This window comes from Trichophyton verrucosum, assembly GCF_000151505.1.
Source record: "Trichophyton verrucosum HKI 0517 chromosome Unknown contig00012_1.f1.exp, whole genome shotgun sequence".
Lineage (NCBI taxonomy): Eukaryota > Fungi > Ascomycota > Eurotiomycetes > Onygenales > Arthrodermataceae > Trichophyton > Trichophyton verrucosum.
The window spans coordinates 24,966-49,118 of record NW_003315626.1 but is presented as its reverse complement, the minus strand read 5'-3'; the positions used below and the strand labels follow the sequence as shown (position 1 = coordinate 49,118).

Genomic DNA, 24,153 nt, shown 5'->3' with positions numbered 1-24,153 from the left:
ACACTGAGTGACAGCGAATTCAGTGGAGTGAAAGACTCCACGAGCCCGGCGTCTTCCAAATCGATGGTGATAAGCTTGTTGCAGGGCAAACTGCACAGTCCCATCGACCCATCATTGAACACGGTCAGCTTCCCAATACGTTTGCTTGCTGCCAATGCCCGCAACGTAACCTGCCAGGTATCAATAGCAGAAACCTACACGCGTCTGCATACGTACCACCGGGTCCATTTATTCAAAGCAGGGAACTGTCTTACACCGTCGAGATAGACCATAAGACTCTGAGAGTGAGTGATTCAAGGCAGCCACTTTCCTTGAGTTTAGCAGTTTTCTCGAACGCCTCAGTGAGATAGCCGATGTGCTTTTGGCGTTTGGCTTCTCCATCTTCAGTTTTGCCGCATAATGACGTTCAGGTTCCTGAGCTGGCTGCATCTTTTCTTCGACTCGCTTGGTGAATGCCTGCAGTGCCTCGCTCGTCAGGTCCACGCCTTGCGAATGGTAACATACTTATCCCACGCTCCAGCCAAGAGAACATGATGGATCAACAGGTGTCGATATCGAAAACTGGACAGGAGAGGGTGGTGAATCCGGCAAGGAGAGAGACAAGCCGCTCTGGCCATGCTGAGAGGGGTCAACAGGGGTATATAGATATGTAGTTATATAATATATGTTGTACTCCACATTTCATAGATAGGCCGAGAGCAGGGCCGTGTGCAGCAATACAGTCTGCACTACGGAGTACTCCGCCGGCGAATGTCATACAGCCCGCGTTAGAGCCGCTGCGGCTGCTGGCGACGTCGAGCGTCCATGATGGAACTTCTCGACTTTCTCGACTTTCCACGAGGTCGAGAGAGACTGCTTAGTCACGTGTATTAGTAAGACAGTAGTCAGCAATAATGTTTCATCACGTGCAGATCGCGCTAGCCTGATCTGGGCCGTCCACCCGCTTCTGCTGAGTCATGCCTGGCGCGTGCTTTTACACCCAATAGGAAGGCACGACCGCCAATTCAAGTCTCCACTTTGCGGGCCGAAGTAGCCCAAAGCGGCTAGCCAGGCACCCTCGCCCCACCCCCTTCGGCCTCATTGCCGCCCCTGATTGGCCCACCCGGGCTCCACCCGCGACATGCTGCGCCCGCCCTAGCCGCGGCCCTGGGCTCATTTCCCGCCCGTCCTCCGTCTTTTCTCTTCTGACAACACATCGCGATGTCTCATCCTCGCCTTCGTCCTCGTCTTCGCCCTCGCCCGCTGCTCGCCCTCGTCACTCGCTCGCTCGACGCTCTCGCCGTCTCTCGCTCTGCATCGTCGCCGCCGCCGTTGTCGTTGTCTCTCTCCTCTACCCGCTGTCCCGCTGCATCACCAACGGCGCCAGTCGAAGAGCCGCTGAGCGAGTGATGTCTGCCCTGATTTGATCTGGCCCGACTTTCGCAGCCGTCGTCGCTTCACACTCGTTTCAACGCCCAACCAACTTTCGACCGTTAAGACTGTTCTTATATTACTCCGTATTATTATTATTACTGCCGTCCAGCCTCGCCCCGGGATCCCCCCCGTCTTTCTCTTTCGTCGTCCTCACTCTTTCACCCTCCACTGTCACTCGTTTGATTCTGCTGCTGCGCAGCTGACCCTCGCTTTTCCTCCATTCACTTCCTCTATCTCTGCCTATCTCTCTCTCTCTATCTGTCTTTCTCTCTCTCTGTCTGTCTGTCTCTCGCGCGGGCTTGCTGGCCGCTCAGTCTGCACCGCAAACCGACCCCATCATGAACCCAGAATCCGGTATGTCTGGCCGTCATCGACTCGCTTCGCTGGCTTTGCTAACATCCGTGGATACAGCCATCTACGGGCGGAGCCCAAGTACGCTCTTCCGTCGATGCGTCGTCAACTGCCCAACCGAGGCGCCGCCGTGTCCAACCTGCAAGGAGAAGGAGATATGCACTCTCACGGCCAAATCGTGCGAAGCCTGCGCTACCGCCATCTGCGTCCCTGATCCCCTCGCCAACCAGCCGTCCGATGACTCGGGCTCTCCCACAGGCGCCATTGCTGGCGGTGTCGTCGGTGGCATCGCCCTCCTCGCCGCCATCCTCTTGACCTGGTGGTTCTGCGTCCGTCGTCGACGCAAGAACACTGAGATATGGCACGAAAAGACCAACGCCAGCAGCGTCGACGTCGACGGCAACAGCCAGAGGAGACAGTCTGCCGTCGGCTCCATCGCCTCCACCGTCCTCACCAGGGCCTCCAACGTCATCCAGATCGCATATATCCCCGGTGTCACCAACAGATCGGCTCCCGGCTCGCCAGACCTCATGGTCCCTCCCGTGCCTCCAATCCCATCTGCCGTCGCCAACGGCCAGAACCAGCACTTCTTCATGCCCGGCGACATCCGGGACTCCATGTGGTCTGGCATGACTGACGACGACGGCAAGAGCATCAGCCCCAGTCTCGCTCGCAGCAGTGTCGCCACGACCATCTACCGTCACAACGCCATTGTCAGCCCTGTCCCGGCCCAGGAGGCCTACCAAGCCAGGGCAAACATCGTCAGCGTCAAGTCAGGCACTAGCTCGTCCTCGCCTCAGTCGTCGCCCAAGGTGCCGGCCATCACGAACTCGCAGATCAACAAAGCCAACGCCGTCGCAGCCAAGCTTGGTGTTAGCTCCATCGTTGCTCGTAGCGCAGTTGCTAAGCCTATCAATGTTACGAAGGGCGGTCGCTCCAAGACAACGACGACCACTACTACTGCTTCTTCTACCACTGCCCTCTCCGACAACAACTCATCACAAAACACTCCCAAAGTCACAGTCGAATCACCCGAACGCAATCCATCCACTGACAGTTCTAGCAGCGACTCTTCCAGCTCAAAGAACGATGCTACTTCCACGACTGACAAAAATGGCACCGCCAAGGTGAAATCCCGCCAATCCGTCCAGTCTCTCGCAGTCACTGAAATAGACGACTCGCCAGACCAAAAACAAAGCCCGTTTGCCGACCCAATCGTCGAGGAAGAACCCATACCCTCTGGCTTGACTAGCGGACCGACCAGCCAGTCAAACCGAAGTGCAAGCCCTTTTGATGACAAGCATGAAGTTAAGGGGTAGACCATGTCTACGCTTTACACTCCCCTCGCACGCTCTCACACTTAAACACTCCTACTTACGAACCCTCCTTCTACTTTGTCCTTTGCCCCCAGTGTCTTTGTTTTGTTCCTAGGACTGAAGCTCGTCCCCAAAATGGAACCTTTATGCGGCGTCTGTTAAAGGAATTGGTGGCCCCCGGTTTTCGTCTTCCTCTGTTGTTTAGCCCCTCTCCCTGTTTTTTTTTTTTTTTTTTGCGTGCTTGTTCCTGTCCTTTCCCCCCAATATCAATGGCTTCCTTTTAATGTCTCCATACACTGTCTATTCCCACTACCCCTGTTTTGTGCCTTGGTGATATCTGGTCGGGTCCTGGCTCTCCTTGCCCGTGTAATAATGTTTCTTCAATCTGTACTATGAACGAAGCTGATCTACGATTCTATCTATACCTAGTGTTATAACATATTTTCGCATCGTAGTCAGCTTTCACATCCCCATTTACTCAGAGTCTAGATCGATGCAGTAGTAAGCCTCCGGTCGCTGCCCTGGTCAAAGTCTCTGGCCGAAGGGATGACTTTAGACTCCCACACTTCGATCTCGAGATTCCCTTGCTCCACGGTCCCACCGGGGCCCAGAAAGAACTTCGTCACAATTTGTTTGCGAAGGGGCTTGTCGGTGTAGGATCGAGGTATGGTTTCTCCCCTGCCTAGAACACGCAGCACAGTAGGCAGATAGCCGACTGGTAACGACGAGCCAGACAAAAGATCCTCACGCAACTTTGCAAGAGTCAGACCCTCTCCCTCAGCCTCAGGCTTCAGCCGCACTACCACTGCGATGTGTTCACCGACCGAAGCCTCCGGAGCTGGGACGGCATATGCCTCATCGACATAATGTAATCTCAATAGCTGCATCTCCAGCTCGGGGATCGGCACCTTATATGCATGATGCTTGATAACTACCGGCCCATGCAAAGAGAGTAAAAAGTTAGCATATCCCTGAAGGGCCACAGAAGAAAATCAGGGCATAGCCGGATAAAAGGGATACTTGCAGTCGTGCTTGAGCCGGCCATCAATGATATAAACGCCATTCGCAATATGGCCTCTATCTCCCGTCTTGTAGAAACCCTCAGCGTCAAAGACATCTTCTGTGGCTTTTGGATCTCCTAGGTAACTGATTGATTATTTGTGTTAACCAGAAGGTTACAACTAGCCAACTCCCGCAAGGCAGCAACTTACTGAGAAACCACCGTAGGCCCCTTAATCAGAAGCTCGCCGTGATCACCCTCAGACAGCTTCACCTCTAACTGGCCGTAAGGGGTTCCGACAGACCGCTATATAACACAGGCTGTTAATTAGCTCTTAATTTGCGTGCAGAATTAAATGGCCGTGGTGGTAATCTAACCTCGACATCCTCCTCAACGTCCGCCGCAGTACGAAGCCCACATCCTCCCATCTCGGCGGCAGAGTAAAGGTTCATTAAGGGGTGGCCGAATATCTCTCTCCAGAACTTGAGTACGGGAGGGAATATTGGTATCGCGCCAGCCATGGCCAACTTGACATCCCTTGCACCATGGCGATATGGCTCTAGCTCAGCGGGCGATAAACTACTCAACTCGTTAATATAGTACTTCATCATGCTCATCCACACGTTTGAATGGGCCATGAGGAAGGTAACACCGCCCTGTCGAAGCCGCTTCCAAGCCACCTCGGGCCTGCTAGGCTGGGAATCAAATATTTCGATTCTCACGCCATTTAACAACAGCTTTGTTGGGGGCCAGACACCGCCGATCCAGTTCATGGCTGTGATCATGGTGATGAATACATCATCAGGGCCACCATCTGGCATGGGGATATTGAAGAAATCCCGCGTTAGGACGACTCCTTTGGGCGGCCCCGTACTTCCAGACGTACCCAGAACGAGACTGGGGCGAGTAGGCTCAATTGTAAGACCCTCATTGATAGTGATATCAATATGACACGCGTGTTCTCCGTCGGTTGTATCCGCGGCAAACGATATGGGAACAAGGCCTAAGGAAGTCGACTGTTGAATCTCCAGCGCTTTCGATTCCAAGTTTGCTGCAAAAACAAGACATGTGGCCTCCGACTTGTTCTTGAATCGTGTAGCTTCGTCAACAGATACATTGGCAGCTACCGATTTCCACGAGTAGGCAGTTAGCGGTACTTGTATTAGCAGATTGCTCTAGCGATAAAGGGCTGGCTGCCCACTCACACAACGGCACCACCGCTGCTCCTAGTGCCAGGATAGCAAAAAAGCCGACGAAGTAGCGGTAGCTACAAGGTGCAAGAAGCAAGATATACGGTTTCTGCTCATATACCATACCGTGCTGGTCAAGCATCCCCGCAGGTGCCGTACGTCTGACGGCAGCTCTGGTTGCCAGCACGTCGTTCACAAATTGAGAAGCACTCGCCTTGATGCCGGAATATGGGTCATCAATAGCAACATGGTCGTCTCCGAGTTGTAACAAGCCTAGAAGCTTGCCGAAGAAGGGCTCATTGGGCAGAGCCCTGTCTCGCTGTGGTAAAGTCTCGATCTCAGTCATTATAGATTGAAAATTGTCCGTGTACTGTAGTTATAGATAACTACTCAGTAGCCCTGGCTAACTATAGAATAGAAATCAAACCTCCTCCGTCTGGTTTCTGGCGACAAGAAGCACACAGTATTTCAATAATGATCGCACCCCTTCCATCTCGTGCGTGCAGACCTGGTCCAGGATGCAACGAGAGGGGCGGCTATCACGGTGTCACCCTTGTCACACTGGAAAGAGCGAAGGAATGACATGTACGGATAGGAAAGTCAGTACATGGCAGCATTGCCGCTTGTTGGTGGCCTTCATGGGTATATATGCATGGGTGCAGTCAAGGGACACACCTTCACGGTGTCGATGAACAAACCGCGGGTACGATCCCGGCTTCAAGGCTGAACGGGCTGAGCGACCTGTCGTTTGCAGAAAAAGACATATATTCCTAAGCATGTCTCGCTTAAGGAGAGGAATCAGGAACAGGCACTAATCGTGGAGAAATCTGTACAGGAATATTCACACAGCCACTGAGCGTTGTTTTCGCCAACGGTCAGGCTGCCTTTTGTCTTTTTGTGCCTGCGAGTTTCCTCCCGCACCAACGACAACGACAACTGTTAGAGAGGAGTGTCAGGATCTCAGTTACGAGAGTGGGCCTGACAGAGGGTTTCATCGTCGTCTAGACCCATCCACCATTCCCTTGTCCTTGACATCCTCAACTGCCCTTTGTATTCTTATTTTGAATTTTTAATTTTTATTAGCTGAAAACAATGGACTTATTATCCATATCGAGTACTAGGCGACTAATCTCTCGTAAATTACTGTTCCATGTGTGCAGGAAAAGACATATGATACCGTACGAAATACATAGTGCCGCCACGAGGCGCCGGCCAATCAGAGCGGGGCCCCGGTCTATTTTTAGACAGGGGCTTTGCGATTACTAAGGTTACAGCACCTAAAAAAAAGACGACGACGACGACGACGAAACAGTAGCAAGCGCAGAGTACCGTAGCATCGCGATGAACGGGGGCAGAGAGAAGGCAGGGCGCAAGGTAGAACGACGCTGTACCTGTGCCCTGCTGGGCCAGCGCCAACTCCAACTCCAACTTCCAGCCGCCCTCGTCGTCCTGCAGAGACACTCTATGCGCCGGAGGTATTATTAGATGTTTCAGAGTGCTGACCTAAGCACGGCTACGCGGGTTCTTCCGAGCCGACAACCTTAAGTATCGGTACTTCCTATTCCATACAATCTGCGCGCTTAACGCAGGTACCACTACTTCTGCGCGCGTCTTTTCGGGACCCCTGCGAGACCTCATCCTCTCGCTGGGCTGGTTGCTCAGGGGGGCTGTGAAAGAGGAAAAAAAAAAAAAAAAAAAAGAAAGGAAAAGGCAAAAAAGAAAGAAAAGGGAAAGGAAGCGCTGGACAACCTCTCCAAGGCGTGTAGAACGTATTTCTTATTCTTCTTCTTCTCGCTGTCGCTCTGTCTTCAACTTCTTCTCCGTCTTTGTTTTCTTTTCTGCGGTGCCAACCTCGACTTCCGACTCTCCATTCTACTGCTACAGACTCCCCGTCGTCCGTCACTTGACACGAGGGTCGTGATCTGGAGCGCCAGCACCCTTTTTCACGCCTGCCTGTGTGACCGCTCTCTGCCTTGTCCATCTCGCTTCTCATTTACCAGCGTCAAACTCCTCTGACCGACCCTCGACCGTCCAACGACATCTGTTCTGCCATTCGTTGACCTGAAATCCGGCGCAGAGAAAGGTGATATATACCAAGAGAGTCGGCGAAAGGGGAGCCCTAAGAGCCCAAGAAGGAAGAGGGAAATTAAGTAGCGGTCGTCCGCGTTCGTTACCATGGCCTACCCGGGCCCCAGCTCGCCAGGAGGCTACAATGATGGCCACCGGCTGCAGGACATCACTCCCTCTGCAAGTGTAAGTTCCCGAATCATTCAACTATCACTTCCTCCATCCCCCAGACTGGCATCGGATAGAGCGTGGTATCGAGATCGTTTTGTTATCCTCGCTCTGCAGCACGTCTCTTTCATCCCCTTGCCTAGTCACTTGTTTCATGTTTGATGGTGAAATAAATGATGAAGAAAGTAAAATAATACACAAAAACGCCGTCCTCCCTCTTTTTGCTCACCTCTCCCCATGCTTATTTGACATGTTTCTCTTCTAGCAATACCATCTGCCGCAGGAGGACGAGTCCTCTCGCTCGTTACTCAACCAGGGTCCCTACGGTGGCCCCTTTGACGACCCCCAACAACGCGGACACTCGCCCGTACGTCCCTCGTCGAAGTACAGTTTGACCGAATCCTACTCGACAGACGCTCCAGCTATGGCTCAATATCCACAGGATCAGATGCAGAATCCTGCTGCCGGCTTTGGGGTACCCGGACGCGTTCCTTCTCCCTATACCCGCAGCGAGACCTCTTCCACCGAAGCCTGGCGCCAGAGACAGGCTCCTCAACAAGGCAACCTCCGACGTTATGCCACCAGGAAGGTTAAGCTTGTCCAGGGCTCTGTCCTCAGTATTGACTACCCGGTGCCCAGCGCGATCCAGAACGCCGTCCAAGCCAAGTACCGCAACGACCTCGAGGGCGGCAGCGAAGAGTTTACCCATATGAGATGTGAGTTTACCACTACTCTTCCCATCGGGGTCCCTTTTTGAATGCAACCTATTCGTGCATAATCTTACACTTACTGTCTGTAGATACTGCTGCTACCTGTGATCCCAACGAGTTCACTCTTCACAATGGCTACAACCTGCGTCCAGCCATGTACAACCGCCATACCGAGCTGCTCATTGCCATTACCTACTACAACGAAGACAAGGTGCTCACTGCTCGTACCCTCCACGGTGTCATGCAGAATATCAGAGACATCGTCAACTTGAAGAAGTCCGAGTTCTGGAATAAGGGTGGCCCGGCCTGGCAAAAGATTGTTGTGGCTCTTATCTTCGACGGTATTGATCCCTGTGACAAGGACACTCTCGACCTCCTTGCGACTGTTGGTGTTTACCAGGATGGTGTCATGAAGAAAGATGTTGACGGAAAGGAGACCGTTGCTCACATTGTAAGTCAAGCAGCATGATTGGGTCTTTTTCTACCGGGATACGTGCTGATATATACCTTGTAGTTCGAGTATACCACACAGCTCTCTGTGACTGCGAACCAGCAACTCATCCGCCCCCATGATGACAGTCCGTCCACCCTCCCACCTGTGCAGATGATGTTCTGCCTGAAGCAAAAGAACAGCAAGAAGATCAACTCCCACAGATGGCTCTTTAACGCTTTTGGCCGCATCCTTAACCCTGAAGTCTGTATCCTGCTCGATGCAGGCACCAAGCCAGGGTCAAAATCCTTGCTTGCCCTTTGGGAGGCCTTTTACAACGACAAGGATCTTGGTGGATCTTGTGGTGAGATTCACGCTATGTTGGGTAAAGGATGGAAGAACCTCCTCAATCCTCTTGTTGCCGCGCAGAACTTCGAGTATAAGATCAGTAACATTCTTGATAAGCCGCTAGAGAGTTCGTTTGGCTACGTCAGTGTGTTGCCTGGTGCTTTCTCTGCCTACCGATTCCGCGCCATCATGGGAAGACCGCTAGAACAGTACTTCCACGGCGACCACACTCTGTCCAAACAGCTCGGTCCCAAGGGTATTGAGGGCATGAACATCTTCAAGAAGAACATGTTTTTGGCTGAAGATCGTATTCTCTGTTTCGAACTTGTCGCCAAAGCTGGATCTAAGTGGCATCTTACATACGTCAAATCCTCCAAGGGTGAAACCGACGTTCCCGAAGGAGCTCCTGAATTCATCGGTCAGCGTCGTCGATGGCTCAATGGTTCGTTCGCCGCCAGTATCTACGCTCTCATGCACTTTGGCAGAATGTACAAGAGTGGGCATAACATTCTTCGCATGTTCTTCTTCCACATTCAAATGCTGTACAACACTTTCACTGTCTTCATGACCTGGTTTGCTCTCGGTATGTCTTTCCTCCCATGAATTCTTACCAGTCACAAATTAGTCCAGCGGCTAATATGATAACACTTTCATAGCTTCGTACTGGCTTACTACAGCCGTCATCATGGACCTCGTTGGTAACCCTGGCCCATCCAATGGCAACAGAGCTTTCCCATTTGGCAACAAGGTGACCCCTATCCTGAACACTCTGTTGAAATACGCGTACCTTGGCTTTTTGCTCCTACAGTTCATTCTTGCTCTCGGCAACAGACCCAAGGGGTAAGTCGCACCACACAACTCTGCCCTGTACCGCTCTCTTATCAACTCACTGACTTGATGAATTTCCAGTTCCAAACACTCGTACATCACCTCGTTCGTTCTTTTCGGTGTCATCCAATTGTATATCATCATTTTGTCCATGTACCTGGTTGCTCGAGCCTTCTCTGGCGGTACCTCCTTGTCGTTCGAAACCGATCATGGCCCCGTTGAGTTCTTGAAATATTTCTTCGGCTCGTCCGGCCCCGGTATCATTGTCATCGCTCTCGCCGCTACCTTTGGACTCTACTTCATCGCCTCGTTCATGTACTGCGATCCATGGCACATGTTCACCTCTTTCCCGGCTTATCTGCTTATCATGTCCTCATACATCAACATTCTCATGGTCTACGCTTTCAGCAACTGGCACGATGTGTCCTGGGGTACCAAGGGATCTGACAAGGCCGATGCCCTACCATCCGTACAGACCGTGAAGGAGGACGGAAAATCAGCAACGATTGAAGAAGTCGACAAACCCCAGGCAGACATTGACAGTCAATTCGAAAGCACCGTCAAGCGCGCTCTGACCCCATATGTCGAACCCAAGGTGGATGAGAAAAAGACGCTCGAGGATTCGTACAAGAGTTTCCGTACCCGTTTGGTCTCATCCTGGCTCTTCTCCAATGCTATCCTCGCTGTTGCCATTACAAGCGATAAACTGACTGCTCTTGGTTTTACAGTATGTCCTACTCTTCATACCTTCATTCATATGCTATAGTGTTGTTCCATTGTCAACTAACCAATCCTGCAGTCACAAGCCACTGAACGTACCAGTCGATTCTTCCAGTCTCTCCTGTGGGCAACTGCGGCGCTGTCTCTTATTCGATTCATCGGAGCATGCTGGTTCCTTGGCAAATCCGGTATCATGTGCTGTTTCGCAAGAAGATAGTAGTGTTTTTAATACCTTGATTCCGATTAACGGCTTTTCTTTTCTGATTCTTCAAATACAGTTTCCCTTTTCTTTCAATTCTTTTCTATATTTTCTGCTTTTTCTTTTTTTTTTTCCTTTTTTTTTTTTTTTTACTTCCTATGTCTTCTCTTTTCCTCGGTTACTTCTCCTATCTCCTTTCCTGTTTTTGCCCAGCTTATGCCAAATTCTATTCTAATGCCCATTCCTGACCTGGCCGGGGACGTGTCTTGTATTTTAGATGAATATTCTCTGTTATTTATGTACCTGACCATTTCTTCCCCATGTTTCAATCCTCCCTTCTCGCGTGGCCACTCTGTTCGTCTGCACCCGTGGCTGTCTATCTATCCTCTGGAGGCTCCTCAATCGGAAGTATGGTCTTCGATATCCTCCGGGTTCCATGAAAATATGCCAAATTGCATCCTTCCCCCATACTATTTATCGAAGCGTCTTTCATATATATCCATATATATATCTTAACATCCAAACTCCAGTTACATACCTTTGATCACCTATGATAGAACACTCCCTGTGTTCTCTGCATCTGCCTCTGTGGATCAGATAACTAACTACATAGCTAACTAGTCCCTACGCCCAGAGTAAATTGGTGTCACACTATGTATGTACCAAGCCAACTACCGAAAGCTCATACACCCCGACAATGCCGAGGGGTGATATAGGAGTAGCCTGCGCTGCAGACAGCGTACCATCCCCGAGTCCCTGCTACCTCACTGTGCCTACGGTCTACCTAAGCCTTTCTCCTGCCCGACTCCCGTCTCGTCCATGACTTGTCACGTGCCCTTATCAGGCACCTGCAGCGCCTCGTTTTTGCCCGCCAGCACGAAAACATCCAACGTCTTTTTAGCCGCTTCAACGCAGCTTTCACATCCCCTTTTCTCCTTGTCCCTTGCAGTAAACTAGAGTATATACGCACCAGTGACGGGTATTTCCTCTGTTTACCTCCTTTATTTGTCGACTTTCCTCCCGCATTCTGTGGCAGTTCCCGCTCATATCACTACTCTCCCGCTTATCGGTAAATACGACCCCCCGGTAGTTACTGCTAGTATATTCCATATGCTAGAACCAGAATATACGGTGACCCTCAGTTAACATACTTGTTGAGGAAGTGTTATCAATAGACAAGCTTTGTGTATCCTATTTACTGACTGCTCAGACACCTTTAGAGCTGTATCTTCATACCCAACGCGCAGCACGCCCCAGTATAACATATACTCCGTACACCGACCGACCTTTGCTTCTCAACTCTGCTGCCCCAAAACCGAGAACGACGGCCAGAGTGATAAAAGCACCCGTAGCCATATCCGCAGTCTACCTCATCGTCAAGTTGGCTCTGGTTCACCGGACTATATTGACAAGGTTGCTGGGGGTTTTTTCTTGTCCTTTTCCGCCAACTGCATCTTCCCGCAATAATTCAAGATGTTGAAAATATGGTCTATGGTAGGACCTTCTGAGGGTTTTCATCCCCATATACATGCCTGTGCAGCTGGACTGACTCTCAATAGAAACAGAAGCAGCAGCAAGCTGAGAACTCCGAAGGGGGCGGTGGTGCGGTAGAAACGAAAAAGAAGAAAAAGGTCACCGCATCTCAGCTACGAGTACAGCGCGGTATGTCTGTGATCCTGTGCCCATAATTTCGTCTTGATTCTCAACTAATGACAGGATTGCAGATCTCGCAGAGCTCTCTCTCGGCAGCACGATGAAAATGACATTTCCCAATCCCGACGATATCTTAAACTTCATTCTAATCATCGAGCCAGACGAGGGCATGTACCGTGGCGGAACGTTTTCCTTCACCTTCACGATCAACCAGAATTTCCCGCACGATCCTCCAAAAGTAAAAGGCCAGCAAAAGATATATCACCCCAACATTGATCTTGAAGGAAATGTCTGTCTCAACATATTGAGAGAAGACTGGAAACCTGTGTTAAACTTGAATGCCGTAATTGTTGGACTACAGGTGCGTATATTCGAGCATCTTTCAAGCGCCACTTCTGGGTCACTAACAACCAGTGTAGTTCCTCTTTCTCGAGCCAAACGCCTCTGACCCTTTGAACAAAGAAGCAGCCGACGATTTGCGACTTAACCACGAAGGATTCAAGCGGAACGTTCGAACCGCCATGGCGGGGGGCACCATTAAAAATATACAGTACGATCGCGTTACACGATAAGCATGACCTCATGTATGCCATTAGCGAGATTCTCACCATTCATCCTGGTTTCTGGCATTGCTCCTTTCCCCTCGGTATAATTACCTTCTATAGAAATGTTCCACCCAGCATTCATTTATTTACGTTCCATCGAGTGAAACTATACTTCTACATATGTACGACATTGCAGGCTGTCAAAACAGATCGTACATATTTAGTACCACCTTATGCCGGAGATATTGGTAGTTAAAAATTAATAAAAGGGCAGGTGTAAAAAGTTGACATTCTATAGCGAAGTAGGATTCTTCCAGTATTTTTCAAAGTTCCCTTTTTATACAGTACACGATACGCAGCGCGGATGACTCTCCTCCATCTCCCATGTCAGGTTGGCGGACCGGCCAGTGTATCAAAATTCACAATGTAATGGTGTGCGGTAATTCACAAGTATACGGATAATGGCCGGATAGCGGTGGAAGGCTGCGAGGTCAAGAAGGGCTGAGCATGCGTAACGATTCAAGGTTCGTTGGTAGCGTGTCAGGTTTTTAAGAAGAGAGCTCCTCGGCACGCTGGGCTTCAAGTCGGGAGTAGAAGTTGTCACGGGCACGGACGCGCGGGAGGTGATAGCCTGTATCAGTAGGGATCAGATATCTGGCAATGAATCTTGACTACCGAAGCATAAGGAAGTGCACTACATACCGTACCACCAGAAGTAGCCACAGCTAACTCCAAGTCCTACAATTAAGGGATATATTAGACAGATATTCGAACCGAGGTGTTCAGAGTTGGATATGTGTTTTGTCGATGGATCGAGATGCCTTCTCTCTCCCTCTTTAGGTAGTCACCGTCCTTCACTATGGTGGTCTTCCCTGGCAATTATCAGGTTTTGGACTTACCCAAGGCGGTGCTAAGATCAAGCACCAAGCCGCGGCGGAGCATCTACTCATCAGACATGACAATTAGCAAGTTTCTTCAGGACAGATGCCGGGCCATTCGGACGCAGGGCCTCCAGAAGAAGCCATAAAAGCTGCAAAAAAAGGCACGATGGGCCCTCTCGCGCGGCAAGGACGGCAAACTCCAGCACTTACTCCAGTAACGGGCTTCATAGCCATAACGCCAGCCATTGTGCAGCGCTGAGAATCGAGGTCAGGGCAGAGAAGGGTGGATGAATCGCAAGGGAGCAAAAGTTGGTCTGCGTCGTTGTTGAAAGTGTCTGAAGTGCGATCGGAAGTTGAAGTCGAAAGTCGAAGTTGATGGCAGGACGGATGGGTCACGTGATTCTCGTATGAGCCAACACAAGCAACACCAGAAAAGGCAGAAAAAGATTACGGCGACGGCGACGGCGACGGCGACGGCAGCATCAATAGCAAGTCGCATGAGTGAATGAATGGCTGTTAGCGAGAGCAAAAAGGGGCGTCATCTGCCCCGCGTCCGTCTTCCCATTGCCAGCCTGAATAATAATACCAACAATGAACACCTCACAGAAGTCCGGGTCCATCCATTGAATAACATCACGTGACTATTCTTCTTCCACCATTCCTCTGCCTGCGAAGTTCGAGATTCACGACATCCATCCGCATGCACCGCACGCAGACGGCGACGAGAAGGACACAGAGCAGAAGACAGCGAAGGATAAGAGCAGACGAGCGGCCTGAGCTGTTGGACATTACCTCGCGCGCCCAAACAACTCCATCTTGCTCCGTTTGGTTCCCTGTGGACCGCTAATCAACTTTCGCTCAGATGGCCCAGACGAACCCGGCCCAGATGCCTCCCTCACCCCAGAGCTCTACAAAACGCCCGTCATTCGATGCGGATGGCGCCTCTCCAGCAAAGAGACAGCGACGATCATACCGGCGGCATCACTGTTTGCAGCGTTCCCACGACCTTCTTGCTGCTGGCGCAGAGACCTTGAATGATAGCACCTCCATTGATGCCCAGCTGAATGCGTCGATTGCGAGAGTGCTGGATGAGGCCGGATTTGATAACGTCGAGCCGGTAGTCTTGGACAGCTTCAGGAACAATGTCGAAGAGCGTGTGTTCCATCTAGCCTCTGCTGCCACCTGATAGCCTGTAAAAAACTAACCATCTCGTCTAGATATGCTTCACTTTCTATCCTACGTCCGGCAGTCGATGACATCCAGTCGGAGGGTGCAGCCCATACCACAGGACTTTGAACACGCATTACGCTACCACTCGATACGTGTAGACTCCCTTCAACCGCATCTCAAGGCATTCCCGCGGAGGATGCAGCCTACTACTACTACTACTCCCTCATCCAAACCAAGTCTCCCTACTCCCCCTCCAGAAGGTGCAGACGATGAAGACAAACCCATACCAGCGCGAAATTACGCCTTCTTGGGGCCTGAATTAAACTCCGGGGTCGGTGATCTGAAGAAAGCCTCCTATATACCCAAAAACTTCCCCAGTTTCCCAAGCAAACACACATATCAAGAGACCCCTGTATTCGCCACCAAGCGAGAAATCAACCCTGAAAAGATCCGAGAACGCGCAACGGAGGAAGGTCGATTGGGTGAGGAGGCCTTGCGCAAGCTCACACGTGCGGCGAGGGAGGGTCAGGGCAGCGGTCGGGCACACCGGGACAAGTTACTGTGGGGGCGCAAAAACGAGAGCATGGACAGCATGTTTGACAAGACACTGAAGGCATTGGCAAAGTCGACCTCTGCCTCCAAACAGGCCGATGGCTCCCTAGTGCTAGACCTTGGGCCGATTGTGAACAGTAACCGGGTTTATTGGCGCAAACCATCAGCTCCAGCTACCCGCCCCGACCCGCAGCGTATGACAATGGCTGCGGCGAGGGAAGCTGAATAGACTGGCTGGCCTGTCGTCAACCTCCAACAATCTTACTCTATCTTCTGCTTCTTCTCGGTTGCTCGTCCGTTGGATTAAACGGGTTGATACCGGTGGCTCGACACGGCCTTGACGTGACCTCATCCTGCACTCTTTGCTGTATTCGCCATTGACGCATGTTTCCTCAGTCTCCCATGTAAATAGATGAAACAGTTTCATCATACGTAATCTCTAATCCTCGCTGTCTATAGCCTTGTCGATGCTGTTTTCTCCCATGCGGTTGTCTCAGCGGTAACTCCGTTGGCACATCTAGCGAGCGGTCGCCATCATCAGCACTATCCACAACGCAACGAAACAACAGGGAGGGAACCAAATAAATACCTTCGGAAGAGCCTCGTAAATGTTGTACACCTGACTACGCCGGGCTCCGGTGGCCCTGCGTCCGGCGGATTGCACGAGTACTGCGTCAGTTCGTAGAGAGGGCACTGAGCCAGGTCAATGGGGCCGCCCTTGCGAGCTTTCGCCCTGTAACCAACATGATAGCTCTGCAGGCGCTGAGGGAGCTCAGTAGCCGGCCATGACTCGACCTGAGGTGCCATTGATGAGTGCTGATCCCCGGGTCCGTGCAGGGTAGACGCTCGACGTCGAGTGTACAGACGTTGAAGTTGAGGCTCTTACGGCAGACTGGATGTTCGAACTAGTTATCGGGTCAAAATTCATTTCATATGGAGGAGTTAACCATTACTTATTTTCTAAAATTACGTAATTAAAGAATAAAGATATATTATTGGATAAGATAGAATAACTTAATTACTAAGTAATATACTCCTTTTTTTCGACCAACCGCAGCGGACCCTAGTCAACTTAACCCAATTAGGTAATTAACTTAGCTTCGAGCATCTGCTACATAACTAAACTACCGCAGACGACTGCACAGCCATCCACAAGGCAAGAGTTCAGAAGCTGTCATGGCTACGCGGGCTTTAGGGAAACGGGTTCGTGAAGAGACCCAGGAAGACACTCTGGAGGGCGTGAGCAATGACCGATTGAAACCTATAACTAATAACGAGCTAGTTACCCAAGCACCAGCTAACCGTGCCCACAGATCCTTCGCGATGTTAGGCGTAAATGCGGGAAGCATCCCCAAGGCCATATCGAGACAACTCCCGTGGGCGTCAGAGTGATTGATGACATGCTGCGCATCTTCCACAGACCGCCACATTCTCGCCCTGGAGGGCCTGATCACCACAAAGTGCTGGAGATTGCCGGCCCCAGACGAGGCCTGGGGAGGAGCAGCGGCAAGTCATCGCTACTATACTATATTGCTGCTGTAGGCATACTGCCGGCATCCTTCAACGGTATCCGCATAGGTGGACAGAACGGGGTCGTTGTCTTTCTGGACTCCCAGAACCATTTCAACGCTACCCGTCTACGCGACGTAGCTCTTCACTACGCGCGTGAGAAGATGTATGGGCAAAAGCAGAAGCAGCGCGGTGCTGGACCGCCTCCTCGCAAGCGGCTGAGAGAAGATGAGGAGGCTGAACTGCGGAAGATGGTGACAGACTGCCTGCAACATGTCCATGTTTTCAAACCTAGCTCGTCGGAATCAGTCGTGGCAACCCTACGATCCCTAGAGGAATACCTGCTTGACGTAACACGGCATCGTTCTGCTCCAAGGAAGCTCCATTCTATCATGCTGGATAGCACGTCCTCATTCTACTTCAAGGACAAACGCCAGGCACTTGTAGACAGCCTGCCAACGGAATTGCCTAAATTTCCCTGGACTGAACCTCCGCAGCTCTATCAAATCGTGCACTCAGCGAAGTACATTGTCTGGTGTCTGCGCCGGCTTCAAGACCGGTTTGCATGTACTGTTATCTACACCGTCATCGGTAGGAGGAGGGCTGACCTACACATTCCTAAGCCAAGCGGGTTTGGATATCCTGTTGAGCTTCTATATCCGCGTCCCAAGGTCATGTCCTTTATGCCCCATTTGCCTCATGCATGGAGATCCTATTCAACAATGCGACTAGTTGTCCGACGTGATGCAGTCCGCAAATTCTCTTCACGGTCCATCAAGGACGCCCTTCATCTTGGCCATCAGCGCAGTCTTGTAGTTGCACAGGGGAAATTTTCGGCATGGATTGACCCCTATGGCAAAGAGGACTGGCCATCATGGATCGGGCCGTCGATACAGAAATCAAAATGCAAAGGACGGTTTAATTATTTTGTCCATAAACGGGGCATTAACCTAGTGGAATGAGAAAAGCACACTTTGCTATCTACTATCTATGTTATTCATATATCTGTCTGTGAGCGAAAGCCATCTCCAGGATTAAGATGCAGAAAATAGACCGGACATGGCGTCGATAGTCGTATTGCCCCCAGAGAATATGACTCCGATATTCCAGCCTGCTTCACCACCCTCTTGTTCAACAATCCGCCTAAACTCCTCGTTGTAGAGGCAGACTGCAAGGGGAACAGCCGCGCTGGGTTCGATGACTATCTTCATCCTCTCGACAACAAGTCTCATTGCACTCTTAATTTGCTCCTCGGTCACGCTAAACACGCCGCGGGATTTGGCGGGATCAGAAAGGATACTAAATGCGATCTCACCGATCGGAACCCTTAATCCGTCGGCGATTGTAAGTGACTTGACCTCTGGAATCCTCACCCCAGCTTTAAGTCCACGACGAGCATCGTCTGCGCCCTGGAACGATGGTTCAGCGCCAAAGACGTGGATCTTGCGGCCATCAGCCCGTGGATCGGCGAAGACGGTAGCGGTTCCAGAATTCAGACCTCCTCCGCCCACGGGGGTGATAACTGCATCCAAACCACATCCTTTCCCATCCTCAGTCTCACGGACACTCAACTCGGGGTTCTCAGATACAAGTTTGTTTACTTGGGTATCCAGTTCGAGGCCAGCAGTTCCTTGGCCAATGATGGTATCTGGGTGGTCGTATGGGTGAATCAGAATAGCACCAGTCTCCTCCTGGACCTTCCGCATCACTTCTTCGCGCTGCTCGCTCGTCAATCCGGAGAAAACCACCTTCCCACCGTAGCCCTTGGTGGCTTCGATCTTAGATGGGATAGATATCGACGGCATGATAATGTAGGCCGGGATTGAAAGAGTGGACGCAGCGAGAGCAACAGCCTGAGCATGGTTTCCTACACCCAACCATTAGCCGTACGGTTTCACACAAACAAAGTGATAATGCTGGAATAGCAGAAATGAAAACAGGCAAAGATAACAGACCAGAGCTGTGTGTGATTACACCACGCTTTCTCACCTCCTCCTCACCCTTGGTCTTGATAACTCGCAGGATGGAGTGGAAAGCTCCCCGCACCTTGAACGCTCCGATCCGCTGGAAATTCTCACACTTGAAGAAGAATTTAATCTTCGGGCACGCCGGCTGCTGACCCTCGAACGGGGTTCCTATCAAGGCCTCCGCTGGCTGCGGGGTGGACGCAAGGGAGTTCAACGTCTTGGACGTCAGAACCGGGGTCTCGTAAATATACGGCCTAATCATAGAATGAGCAGTTTGGATGTTCTCCCGCGTCACGGGGAGCCAATGCTGTTTGTCCGTCATGTTTGCAGGGCCTAGTATGCACTGTTCTTTAAGATCTGTCTCAGCACCACAACGCCTCTCAGATACCTGTTCGTTTCCCTCTTTCCACCTGTCCGCGCCTCCGGCCTTATATCTCGATCTCGTATTCGCAGGGCGTGCGGCTCTTCCGCGGCACGTGACATCCCCGAATTTCTAACTTTGTTAGTAATCTCGAGCCTCCCTTTGATTACTAAGATGACGCAGTATAAAACCGCAGCATGACAGAACATCAAGACACTTACTTGCCTTCTATTGTCCTCTACCATCAGCTACGCAACGAATACACTATTCCATATTATTGCGGTCCTGAAATTGAACTGCTCTTCTTCTGGCTGCATCTAGAGCCATCTTGATGTTTGTATGTGTGCTATCTGTCAGAATAGTAGACTATCAACTAATCTGGCTTGTAACCTCAGGAAAAGCATAAGCGCACCTATCAACTGGAGAGATCCTACATTCATCTTCATCTATCGAGGCGGCAGCCATGGAGAATATATCACCTAGAGCTCTCCATCATAAGCTCACAAAGCGTTCCACTATGGCGGAGAAGTTTAAAATGATACCTGAAGGCTGGAAGCCTCCTGCCGATCCTTACGTACCAGATGCCGATGCTTTAAATATTGGAACACCTGGGTATTTCGAGAAGTACCACTTTTTCGTTCATGGAAACCTTATGGATAAGGAATTACTGGCCGAAGTCCTTGACCTACCCTCTGATGATGTGAAACTAAACCTGCGTCCTGCACAGGTTCTGGGCTATCAGGCTAAATTCGGGGGTGGATGCCCTGTGCTTCAATGTGCACGACTTCATTTTTTTGTAGATGGTATGGCTTACTATGTGGAGACACAGGAGGAGGAGAACCGCCTAACTGCATATAAAGCAAACGAATATACCCTGCGGGACTGTATCATCAGATTCTCCGATATTCTAAATGGAGACAATGAGCAGGTGCATGGTAAGACCTTTGTTTGGAATGGCAATTCTGCAGAATTAACAGAAGAGAAGTGAATGCTTCTTCTTCACTGGAATATTCAAGAAAGCAATGTTAACTAGCATAAATAAGTGAACAGTTCTCTGTTGCTTCAGAGGGAAAATCAAAAGTATCCAATATCTCTTTCCTCTACTCATAACGCAAGGACCTGCTTGATAATTCTGCATACATCTCCTCTAACCAGAACCTCCACCAATCTCTGCCTAGTCCAAGCCAAATGGAGACCAACTACAAAATTGGCATAGAAGTCGAACTGTTCCTTCAGCCAAATGACAATGTGTACACGTCCAAGGAAGATTTTGCAAAGGAGCTGGTATCCAGCTACCGCCAAATCAAAGAAAACGTGCATCTAATGCACCTTGATCTGGACGAATGCCCTTATTTTGGGCCGAATCGCCTAACTGAATGGACGATGGAGGAGGACTGCTCCCTTGAAACTGATAGGCCTGGACAGAGTATGTTTCTCTCTATCTTTCGTATATCAACTCGCTAACGAATCAACAGTTGACGCAGAATTCTCATCTCCAGTAATGTACCATTCCAATCCACTCTGGAGGAGATCTGTGGGATCTGTGTTCAAGCACTTGAGAACCCTTGCATCCCTTCAAGTGAACCACTCTTGTGGGTTTCACGTTCACATCAGCAAGCAAGAAAGACCGTGGACACTAGAGGATCTTAAGCGTGTTTCCCGCGCTATCCTGTACTTCGAGTCATCTATTGAGCTCGTCGTCCCCGAGCATCGCCGCGGGAGTATATGGGGGAAGAATAATTGTTGTGACAATCCGCGATTCGAAGGAAAGTCTGACAAGGCATCCTTTGACCTTGTCGATGCATGTAACAAACAATGTTGAGCTTGTACAGCTTATGAACTCCGGGAACAACCGGAATTACGGTTGGAACTTCACCAACTTGCTGGAGGGAGATAATTATACAGTCGAATTTCGCCGGGGTCCTGGCCTCACGGCTGAAATTGATGCCTTTCGATGGGTAGAGTTCGTGGTTCGGTTTATCAACAGCGCCCGAAACATTGGCACTCGATGGAACCTCAGCCTGTACAGACGCGACGTGCTTGGACTTCATAAGTTCTTATGCGACTATCCCGTTCCCAACAGCAACCCAGGCTTACTGGAACCCCTTTTCGCAGGCAAGACGGGAGTCTTGGAACCACGGAGACTTGGCCAATTAACTCCGGAACAAGCTAGACGGCTCAGGGACAAGGATGACGAAGCGAAAAATAAAAACACTATCAAGGAGAAGTGGTCCTTGATTCCGATGTGAGATACTTGCACTGTATGTAGGTAGAGAATGTGAGGATGGAGGATGAACTGCTGCAGTCTCTAAAAATAAAAAAATGAAAAGAAACGACCAAGCTATTTTGCGGTAACCTGAAGGTAATGGTACAAAGAGGAACAGCTCAGACAGGGTACAAAAGAGATAGAAAAATGAAGCCCGGGGGTATCGGTCGGTCAAACGGTCAAGAGAATAGGGCTGTGTCTATTTCTGGTTTTCCGGCCGCAGGGATCTAGGTAGGAAGAAAGTGTTAGTGTGAGCATGAGGAAGCAATGATACAGCAGGTGGTACCGGGGCAACGCTTACCTGACAGCCTTTCCGGCTCTCCAGATCTCTAGGTCGCGGATCTCCTGCATCTCCTTCTCGTACTTCTCTCGGTAATCCTTCTGCGAGTTATAATCCAACGAGCGCTTGGTTTCCTTACCATCCTTCACGCTGTCATACAGTTCATTGAAGACGGGCTTGAGGGTGTCCTTGAATTTGCTGCTCCAGTCAATGGCACCACGGCGAGCAGTCGTGGAGCAGGCGGCGTACATCCAGTCCATTCCATTGGCACCAATAAGAGGATACAGACTCTGGGTAGCCTCCTCGACAGTCTCGTTGAAGGCTTCGCTGGGGCTGTGGCCTCTCTCGCGAAGGACCTCGTACTGGGCGAGGAACATGCCATGGATGCCACCCATCAAGCAACCACGCTCGCCGTAGAGGTCAGAGTACACCTCCTTTTCAAAGGTGGTCTTGTAGAGGTATCCGCTACCAACAGCAACACCGAGAGCCACGGCCTTTTCCTCGGCCTTTCCGGTTACATCCTGGAAGACGGCAACGGAAGAATTGATACCACGGCCTTCACGGAAGAGAGAGCGAACGGTTCGGCCAGAGCCCTTGGGTGCGACCAGGATGACATCAATGTCCTTTGGCACGTCGACTTTAGTCAGGTCCTTGAAGACAGGAGAGAAGCCGTGCGAGAAGTAAAGTGTCTGCTATCCAAGTCAGCGTGTGATCTCCGTTTAGAATTAAATACGACTTGTGCCAGGGAATGACCTTACCTTTCCCTTAGTAAGAAGAGGCTTGATGGTAGGCCATGTCTCACTCTGGGCGGCATCGCTGAGCAAGTTCATGACGATGGTTCCCTTCTTGATGGCCTCGGTGACATCGAACAAGTTCTTGCCGGGGATCCAGCCATCCTGGATGGCCTCTTTCCACGACGCACCGTCCTTTCGGACACCTACAATGACGTTAAGACCATTGTCACGCAAGTTAAGGCCCTGGCCGTGGCCCTGGGAACCGTATCCGATGAGTGCGAGGGTGTCGTTCTTAAAGTACTCCTACACCGAACTGGTCAGTCCAACAGCCCCAATTGACGAGTTTCCCTGCCATTATCCCCCAATATAAGCACCCGCCTGACTCACCAGGAGCTTCTCGCGTGGCCAGTCCTCCCGCTCTGGAGCCTCGTTAGCAAGCAGTTCCGACATGAACAATTCAATTATACCTGGAAGCAAACTCACCGTAGACGGTCTCCTTGGTGCCGGCAAAGTCGATGGTCTTGACACCTCGGATTTGCTGCGTGGCCGGGGAGGCAATGGCAGCTCTGCCGGCAGCGACCAGGGTTGGACGAGAGCTTGCGGCCGCAACAAACGACCTCCGAGAGACGGCAGAAGCCGACTGGGATAGGTGACGGGCAACAGCCCTGGCCAAGGGACGGGCAGCCATTGTTCGTGATACTGTGCGGAGAGGAGACGGACGAAGCTGAAGCTGGAGCTGGAGTTTGACGCTGGAGTTGGAGGTTGGCGAAGTTGATATTTAAATGGATGAATAGGGAAACCTTTTTTTTTTTCTTGTCCTTCGCCCGGGATGAGTCAAAAAAAAGACAGGAAGAGGAAGAGGGAAAAAAAAACCTCGGCTGGTCCTTTGTTTCTTTTTGCGGGGTTTTGATTGGCCAGGAGAGGGGGAGCTTGGGCCGTGGCGCCATGCCTTATGGGGAATAGCGCAGCCGATATCGGTGACATGGATTAATAATTCTCCGATAACACGTGAGATGACTAAGAACTTATGTCATACCGCATCCTGTAGTGACGTTTGCTGCTCTTCGTTCTTGGTTGGAGTATGTATACTCCGTTGTAAGTAGTACTTAGTTGTATAGTAACATGCAAACATGCATGCATGCATGCGCATACAGGTTCACCGACCTGGGCCGCCTGGCCTGCTTTTCCCCACTGTGTTAAAAAGGAGTCCATCCGGTGGAGATCCAGACAGTCCTTACCGAATGGTCACAAGCGAATGGATGGTCCCCATATTGTGCATAGGTACGGTGCTAGCACAGGCATGACACAAGGCTTTTTGATAGATATTCAATATTCATGAGGACACTCGTGGTTTATTGCAAGTACCTAACCAACTTATACTTTACGGAGTACGGAGCACTTATACATAAAAAACGTACCAAGAGGTGGCATCATTATTATATAATCAGGAAATACCGAGGTATCATTGGACAACAGGAAAAGCTTTACTTACTAA

At 50.7% G+C, this 24,153-nt stretch overlaps 9 protein-coding genes across 9 annotated transcripts; 6 read left to right on the top strand and 3 right to left on the bottom strand.

The window, feature by feature from the left end:
• Window positions 1–1,751: 1,751 nt before the first annotated feature.
• TRV_00181 (uncharacterized protein) lies at window positions 1,752–3,083 on the top strand (the record flags this gene model as incomplete). Its single annotated transcript, XM_003025612.1, has 1 exon — window positions 1,752–3,083. The coding sequence occupies one exon, from the start codon at window positions 1,752–1,754 to the stop codon at window positions 3,081–3,083; it is 1,332 nt and encodes a 443-aa protein (XP_003025658.1).
• Window positions 3,084–3,565: 482 nt separating this feature from the next.
• On the bottom strand, window positions 3,566–5,616 carry TRV_00180 (AMP-binding enzyme, putative; the record flags this gene model as incomplete). Its single annotated transcript, XM_003025611.1, has 5 exons — window positions 3,566–4,011; window positions 4,105–4,226; window positions 4,292–4,386; window positions 4,458–5,203; window positions 5,286–5,616. The coding sequence occupies 5 exons, from the start codon at window positions 5,614–5,616 to the stop codon at window positions 3,566–3,568; spliced, it is 1,740 nt and encodes a 579-aa protein (XP_003025657.1).
• A 2,313-nt stretch (window positions 5,617–7,929) lies between these two features.
• TRV_00179 (chitin synthase C) lies at window positions 7,930–11,256 on the top strand (the record flags this gene model as incomplete). Its single annotated transcript, XM_003025610.1, has 7 exons — window positions 7,930–8,221; window positions 8,305–8,666; window positions 8,730–9,576; window positions 9,650–9,833; window positions 9,903–10,548; window positions 10,621–10,729; window positions 10,820–11,256. 7 exons carry the CDS (start codon window positions 7,930–7,932, stop codon window positions 11,254–11,256), a joined length of 2,877 nt encoding a protein of 958 aa, XP_003025656.1.
• Window positions 11,257–12,213: 957 nt separating this feature from the next.
• TRV_00178 (uncharacterized protein) lies at window positions 12,214–12,965 on the top strand (the record flags this gene model as incomplete). The annotated part of the gene is made up of 4 exons (XM_003025609.1): window positions 12,214–12,234; window positions 12,300–12,402; window positions 12,465–12,754; window positions 12,813–12,965. 4 exons carry the CDS (start codon window positions 12,214–12,216, stop codon window positions 12,963–12,965), a joined length of 567 nt encoding a protein of 188 aa, XP_003025655.1.
• A 1,716-nt stretch (window positions 12,966–14,681) lies between these two features.
• TRV_00177 (bromodomain associated domain protein) lies at window positions 14,682–15,770 on the top strand (the record flags this gene model as incomplete). The annotated part of the gene is made up of 2 exons (XM_003025608.1): window positions 14,682–14,973; window positions 15,148–15,770. 2 exons carry the CDS (start codon window positions 14,682–14,684, stop codon window positions 15,768–15,770), a joined length of 915 nt encoding a protein of 304 aa, XP_003025654.1.
• Window positions 15,771–16,941: 1,171 nt separating this feature from the next.
• Window positions 16,942–18,012, top strand: TRV_00176 (Rad51 family DNA repair protein, putative; the record flags this gene model as incomplete). The annotated part of the gene is made up of 1 exon (XM_003025607.1): window positions 16,942–18,012. The coding sequence occupies one exon, from the start codon at window positions 16,942–16,944 to the stop codon at window positions 18,010–18,012; it is 1,071 nt and encodes a 356-aa protein (XP_003025653.1).
• Window positions 18,013–18,084: 72 nt separating this feature from the next.
• Window positions 18,085–19,339, bottom strand: TRV_00175 (uncharacterized protein; the record flags this gene model as incomplete). Its single annotated transcript, XM_003025606.1, has 2 exons — window positions 18,085–18,903; window positions 19,040–19,339. 2 exons carry the CDS (start codon window positions 19,337–19,339, stop codon window positions 18,085–18,087), a joined length of 1,119 nt encoding a protein of 372 aa, XP_003025652.1.
• Window positions 19,340–19,841: 502 nt separating this feature from the next.
• On the top strand, window positions 19,842–21,627 carry TRV_00174 (uncharacterized protein; the record flags this gene model as incomplete). Its single annotated transcript, XM_003025605.1, has 4 exons — window positions 19,842–20,362; window positions 20,557–20,804; window positions 20,854–21,179; window positions 21,211–21,627. The coding sequence occupies 4 exons, from the start codon at window positions 19,842–19,844 to the stop codon at window positions 21,625–21,627; spliced, it is 1,512 nt and encodes a 503-aa protein (XP_003025651.1).
• A 314-nt stretch (window positions 21,628–21,941) lies between these two features.
• TRV_00173 (uncharacterized protein) lies at window positions 21,942–23,346 on the bottom strand (the record flags this gene model as incomplete). Its single annotated transcript, XM_003025604.1, has 4 exons — window positions 21,942–22,616; window positions 22,683–22,961; window positions 23,046–23,077; window positions 23,142–23,346. 4 exons carry the CDS (start codon window positions 23,344–23,346, stop codon window positions 21,942–21,944), a joined length of 1,191 nt encoding a protein of 396 aa, XP_003025650.1.
• Between the last annotated feature and the right edge of the window lie 807 nt (window positions 23,347–24,153).